This window comes from Pithys albifrons, chromosome 7, assembly GCF_047495875.1.
Source record: "Pithys albifrons albifrons isolate INPA30051 chromosome 7, PitAlb_v1, whole genome shotgun sequence".
Lineage (NCBI taxonomy): Eukaryota > Metazoa > Chordata > Aves > Passeriformes > Thamnophilidae > Pithys > Pithys albifrons.
Window position 1 is genome coordinate 57,256,679 of NC_092464.1, and position 6,688 is coordinate 57,263,366.

The 6,688-nt window shown below is 56.2% G+C and overlaps 1 protein-coding gene across 1 annotated transcript; it reads right to left on the bottom strand.

Annotated features, from left to right (window-relative positions):
- Positions 1 to 1,590: 1,590 nt before the first annotated feature.
- On the bottom strand, positions 1,591 to 6,364 carry LOC139674666 (class I histocompatibility antigen, F10 alpha chain-like). The gene is made up of 6 exons (XM_071561273.1): positions 6,295 to 6,364; positions 4,212 to 4,475; positions 2,415 to 2,688; positions 1,949 to 2,328; positions 1,742 to 1,849; positions 1,591 to 1,643 (listed from the first exon to the last, which is right to left on the bottom strand). Exons 1-6 carry the CDS (start codon positions 6,362 to 6,364, stop codon positions 1,591 to 1,593), a joined length of 1,149 nt encoding a protein of 382 aa, XP_071417374.1.
- Positions 6,365 to 6,688: the final 324 nt, after the last annotated feature.

The window sequence follows — 6,688 nt, forward strand, 5'->3', positions numbered from 1 at the left end:
TATGGGGGGCACAGGGCACAGTGGGGTTGGTTATTTGGCATATGGGGGGCACAGGGCACAGTGGGGTTGGTTATTTGGCATATGGGGGGCACAGGGCACAGTGGGATAATAATTAATCAACAAAAATTTAATAATGCATAATTTAATTAAGAATATATTTAATAAGTTGCAACTAAAGAAATTATAGATTGAATTTATCAGTGAATAAAAATGAATTATTAAAATAAATAAATAAATAAATAAATAAATAAATAAATAAATAAAAGGTATAAAAATATATAAATAACTACGAAAATAAATAACTAATAAAAATCACATACGGAAAAGATAATCAAATACTTCGAATTAAAGTATTAGTAAAAGTAACATTTTATTTTATATATATTAAAATATATAAATAAATAAAATTATGGAATGAAAATATAATCAAATAATTAGAATTAAACTATATTTTAAAATAGTATTTTAGTAATATTCTAATACAATAACAATATTTTAGTAAGTATAATAATGATAGAATAATACATATAATATGTAATATATTTACATCATAATGTCTATATTACTCCATGTCACTGAAAGGGAGGAGGAAGAAGAGGAGGAGGAGGTGAGGGATGTACCTCCAGGAGCCCTTTCAGCACCTTCCTCTCTCCCCCCACAGCCCCTTCACACCCCTCAGAGCAGCTTCACCCTCGGCAGTGGCTCTGTGTGGCTCCTGCGGCCGCGGTGACACAAGGACAGCGACTCAGAGCCTGGAGGGACACGAGCCCACCCCCCTGCCGGGCTCTGCTCCAGTGTGCCCATCCCTGTCCCCATTGTGCCCCTGTTCCCATTTCTGTTGATCCCATCCCATTCCTGGTTCCCAAAGAGGAACTGCCGGATGCCAGAGAAGGGAAGGATTTATTGCCAAAACAGGATAATTAATTAAAACATTGGGAATAATTGTGGTTCTTGATTTTCAAACAAGAAAACGCAGGAAGTTGATCCATCAGGAAGAGGCACAGGGGTGTCAGGGTGGGTGGAAGCAGCAGGATGAGCTCTGCCAGCAGCTCCTGGCCTTCCTCAGGCAAAGGGAAGGGGCTGGATCCAGCTCCATGGATTGCTTAGGTGGTGATTCCTTCTGGGATGAGAGTGGGGGACAGAGTCACCATGTCCCCGTCCTTATCCCATGGGATTGATCCAGCTGTGAAGCCCACGGAGAGCAGGAGCCCCTCTGGAATCCATTGTCATCTTACTCCATCCATCCCACTCAATCCCACTCTGGAATCCCACCTCTATCCCACTCTTTCCATCCAGCCTGATCCTGCTCTATATATGCCCCGATAGCACTCCAGAATTCTGATCCTACTCTGGAACCCTGCCCTGATCTGGAATCCCATCCCAATCCTGCCCCATCCACTATGCTCTGATTGCCCTTGGAATTCCACCTGGATCTCACTCCATATCTGCAGGGGAGCCATCAGTTCAAGCATCTGCTCCTATGGAAAACAGAAGATCCATGAGATTCTGGCCTGGATCACACACCTGGATCCATCCTGGGATCCATCCTGGGATCCACATGGAGAGGATCTGGATCTGTATCCAGACACACTACTGGTACTCACTCATAGGCGTTGTGTTGTATCCATTCCTCTCCCTCCTCCCTATGGAAATAAAGCAGGATCAGCACCTGTGGCACAGGATCCCTGGAACGCTGTCAGGTGGATCTGTGCCCCTTCCCAACCCCCATCCCGTGAGTTACCGGATTGGAGCTTCCAGACACCGAATCCCATGAGGCTGATGATGATGATGGCAGCGATGACGGACAGGGCGACCACCACTGGGGTGGAATTCCAGTTGGATTCTGGCTCTGGGAAGGGTGGGAGTGTGAGGAGAGGAGGGAAACCCCCATCTTACTACTACACACTCCCAAATCCCCAGTTCCCACATTCCACATTCCCAGCCTCACCCCAGGCGAAGATCCCGGGCTCCGGCATCCCGGCGTGCTCCACCCGGCACCGGTACTGCTCCCACTCCCCCGGCAGCGCCTCGATCCTGGCCCGGCTGTGGAAGGTGCCGTCGCTGTTGGGAACGATCCCACCCCACTCTGTCTCCTGATCCCAGATTTCATCCCCCTTCATCCAGCTGATCCCGATGACCCTGGGGTAGAATCCGTATGCGTGGCAGGACAACGTCAGGATCCCGTGTTCCTCTTTGCCGGAGACATGGACATCCGGGGGCTCTGGAATGGGATAATGGTGACATCCAAACATGGAATTCCCACGAGCATGGGGAGGTGATGTGATCTGCCCATGGAATTCCCATGGCAATGGGATGGGGCTGAGATCCATCCATGGAATTCCCATGCAAATTATCACATTCCCAAGTCGTCCACTCCCAAATCCCACATTTCGATGGGAATTCCATTCCCACCTTTGCGCTCCAGCGCCTCCCGCCCGTATCCAACGTATTTCTGGAGCCATTCTGGACAGCTGTGCTCCAGGTAATTTGTGCACTGCTCCACCACGATCCCTTCGTGCTCCCATCTCCTCTTGGTGACCTGGGCAGCGCCGTCGGCCGCCATGAAGCTCTTGGATCCCAGGTCAAAGGAGATGAAATCCCGCCCGTCGTAGCCATTCCAGTAGAACCCACGGACGGTCCCGTCAGACAGGATTTCACAGCCATAAATCCGCTGCCAAGTGTGGAGACCTGGGGGGGAAATGGACCCACAGAGAGGCCTGGAATTGTGTCCCAGCCCCACAGAGCCCCATCCGGAGTGTGATGGAGACCCACAGAGCTTCATCCCAGCCCCTTGGATACCCATGGATTCCCAACCAGCCTCACAGGTAACACCCCAGCCCCACAGATCTCATCCCAGCCCCACAGGTCCCATCTCAGCCCCACAGGTCCCATCTCAGCCCCACAGGTCCCATCTCAGCCCCACAGGTCCCCCCAGTCCCACAGATTCATCCCAGCCCCACAGGTCCCAGCCTAGCCCCACAAATCCCATTCAAGTCCCACAGATCCCCTCCCAGACCCACAGATGTCTACTTGACCCGTAGACCTCATCCCAGCCACACAGATTGCTCCCAGTCCCACAGATCCCATCCCAGCCACACAGATCCCCCCAAGCCTCACAGGTTCCATCCCAGCCCCACAGTTCCACATCCCAGCCCCAGAGATGCACCCCAACCCTACAGATCTCCCCCAGCCCCAAAGATTCCCCCTCCAGCCCAGAGATCTCCCATAGCTCCAAAGATGGCATTCCAGCACCACAGATACATCCCAGCCCCACAGATGCACCTCAGCCCCACAGCTCCCATCTCAGTCTCACAGCTCCTATCCCAGACTCACAGATCCCTCCCAGTCCCACAGATCCCATCCCAGCCCCACAAATCCCAGCCCAGCCCCACAGATCCCCTCACAGCCCTAGAAATGTCCCCCAGATCCCATCCCAGTCCCGCAGATCCACATCACAGCCCCAGAGATGCACTCCAGCCCCACAGATCCACATCCCAGCCCCACAGATCTCCAGTCCCAAAGATTCCCTCTTAAGCCCAGAGATCTCCCGTAGCCCCATGGATCGCAACCCAGCCCCAGAGACCCCATTCCAGCCCCACAGATCCCATCTCAGCCCCACAGATCCTCCCAGTCCCACAGATCTCCCTCAGCCCCACAGATCCCATCCCCACAGACCCCATATGAGCCCCACAGATCCTGCCCCCCACTGCCCCACAGACCCCCTCCAGCCTAGAGATCTGCCATAGCACCATGGATTGCAACCCAGCCCCACAGATCCCATCTCAGTCCCATAGATCTGCCCCAGACCCACTGATGGCCCCCAGCCCCTCATATCCCCCCCCGCCTCACAGATCCCAGCCCAGCCCCACAGATCACTCCCCCGACTTACAAACCCCATCTCCAGCAGCACAGATGGCCCCCAGACCCACAGATCCCAGCCCAGTCCAAGATCCCAGCACAGCCCCACAAATCCCCCCGACCTTCAGATCTAAGCCCAGACGCAAAAACCTCCCCAGACCCACAGATTGCCCCCAGCCTCAAAGATCCCCCTCCAGCCCACAGATCTCTCATAGCACCACAGATCCCATCCCAGTCCCTCGGAGGCACCTCAGCCCCACAGATCCCATCCCAGTCCCACAGATCCCAGCCCATACCCCCACATCCCAGCCCAGCCCCACAGGACTCCCCCAATCCCAGCTGCCCCCACTCACTCCCACTCTGGTTGTACCGGCCCCGCAATATCTCCAGGTTGGCAGCATCAATGTGCTGGTTCCTCTTGTTGATCTCAGTCTGTCCATCCCAATATCCCGGCTCGGGTCCCTTCTCCATCCACGGCGTCTGTGGCTCCAGCCGGCCCCGCTTGCTGTCGTAGCGCACAAAGGGGATCCCATCCAGGAACCCCATGGACATGAATTGAGGGACCCCCGGGCTGGGCTCCGACACCGCCACATTCAGGTACCGCAGGGAGTGGAGAACTGGGGGGACACAGAGATTTGGGGGTCTGGGGGGGTCACCGGTCAAGGAACGGGGGAACTGACAGAGCCAGGAAGGGGCTTTGGGGATCCCAGGGAAGTTGGTGCAGGGAGTGTCAGTGCCGGGGTAGGGGGTGCAAGGGGGTCCCACTGCACAGGGCTGGGGGCTCAGGGGGGTCCCAGAGTCAAGGAAAAGGAGGGTACAGGGATTGGGAGAGGTGTGATGGTGAGTCCAAGTGGTACCTTTGTCCAGGAAAGGGGGATCCAGGGACCCTCAGGGTCAGGGAAAAGGGATCACAGCGTGGGGAGACCCGGAATAGTTGGGAAAGGGCGTGTAGGGGGATACTGGTGAAGGATAAGGGGGTGCAGGGGGTGTTGGTGCAGGATAAGGGGCTGTAGGGGGGTTCCTGTGTATGGGAATGGAAATTCAGGGGGGTCTTACTGCCACATAGGGGGGTACAGGAGGGTGCCTGTGCCCAGGAATGGGGGTACAGGGGTTTCAGTGCCCAATAAGGGTGTGCAGGGGGTCCCAGTCCAAACCAAAGAAGTTTAGAGGGGTCTGGGTACTGAATAAGAGATGCAGAGGATGCAGAGGGGTCCCCATGCCCAGGAATGGAGGTTCAGGGGGGTCCCAGTGTCAAGGAAAGGGGAGTGAGGGCACTGGGAGATGTGTGATGGAGGTTCAGGGGTCCCTGTGCCCAGGAAAGGGCAGTCCAGGGGTCCCCAGTGTTGAGGAAGGTGGGGTCTGAGGTCTGGGAAAGGCAGGAATGGGGGTTCAGGGGGGTCCCAGGGTCAAAGAAAAGGGGGACTGGGAGAGGTGGGATGGCTGGGAAAGGGGGTGCAGGGTGATACTGGTGCAGGATAAGGGGGATTCAGGGGGGTCCTGGTGCTGAACAAGGGGAACTGGGAAAGGTGGGAGGTCCAGGGAGTCCCTGTGCCCAGGAAAGGGGGGCTCAGGAGTCCCCAGAGTCGAGAAAAGGGAGGTCACGAGAAGGGGAGACCTGGGATGGCTGGGAATGGGGGTCTTGGAGGTGCTTGGTGTAGAGGAAAGGAGGGGCTGGGGGCTGGGAAAGGCTGGAGTGGAGGTCAGGGGATCTTAGGATCAAGGAAAAGGAGGGTCTGGGAGAGGTGGGATGGCCAAGAAAGGGGGTGCAGGGGGGTATTGGTACAGAATAAAGAGGTGTTGGATGGCCCTGATGCTGGATGAGGGGGTTGCAGAGCATCCTCGTGCCAGGGAATGGGGGTGCAGGGGGACCCAAGTGCCCAGGAATTGTAGCCAAGGGGGTTCTGGTGCCTGGGACCCCTTGGAGAAAGTACAGGAAGTGGAGAACTGGGGGGACCCTGAGACTGCCTGCTTTGGGAGGTCCAAGGATCAAGGAAGTGGAACTGGGTGAACTGGGAGAGCCAGGAAGAGTCCAAGGTTCAAGAAAAGGGGGGGATGGGACTGGCAAAGGAGAAACAGGGGGCTCAGGGGGTCCCTGTGCCCAGGAAAGGGCAGTCCAGGGGTCCCGGTGTTGAGGAAAGTGGGGTCTGGGAGCTGGGAAGGGCAGGAATGAGGGTCCAGGGGGTTCCAGGGTCAAGGAAAAGGGAGGATTAGGGGGCTGGGAGAGTCAGGATGGCTGGAAAAGAAACTGCAGGGGGGTATTTGTTCAGAATAAAGGGGTTCAGGGGGGTCCTGGAGCCGGGGATGGGGAGCAGGGGGGGCCCTGTGCCCAGGAATGGGGGTTCAGGGGGAGTCCATATCCAGAAATGGGGGTTCAAGGGATTCTCGTTGCCCAGGAATGGCAGTTCCGGAGTTTCCCGCTCCAAGAGTCCCACTTACCCTCCGTCGCCCCCCCCCCTGGGGCCCCCAGGAGCCCCAGGAGCGCCCCCAGACCCAGCGCTGGGGCCATCGCGCTGCTCCGCTGCGGCCCCGCCCGGTCCCACACTCAGAGCCACCTCCGGGAGGGTTGGGGGGATCCAAAGGTCAAGGAAATGGGGAACTGGGAGAGCTGGGAGAGCTGGGAAGGGAGTTCAAGGGGGTCAAGGAAAGGGGGATGCAGGGACTGGGAAAGATGGGATGGGAGTACAGAGGGTCCTTGTGCCCAGGAAAGGGCCCTCCAGGGATGGGATGGAATGGGGGTCCCACGGCTATTTGGTGTCCCCCCACTGTCGAGGAAAGGGGGTTACAGGAGGCTCTGGGGCCTGGGAGAGGCGGGAAGGCCAGAAAAGGGTGC

Coding starts and splice junctions, on each gene's coding strand:
- LOC139674666 (XM_071561273.1), bottom strand. CDS start 6,364: ATGGCCCCAGCGCTGGGTCTGGGGGCGCTCCTGGGGCTCCTGGGGGCC. Junction 2,689..4,211: donor CCGGTACAACCAGAGTGGGA/GTGAGTGGGGGC, acceptor TTTCCCCCCCAG/GTCTCCACACTTGGCAGCGG. Junction 1,850..1,948: donor GCCCGGGATCTTCGCCTGGG/GTGAGGCTGGGA, acceptor CACCCTTCCCAG/AGCCAGAATCCAACTGGAAT.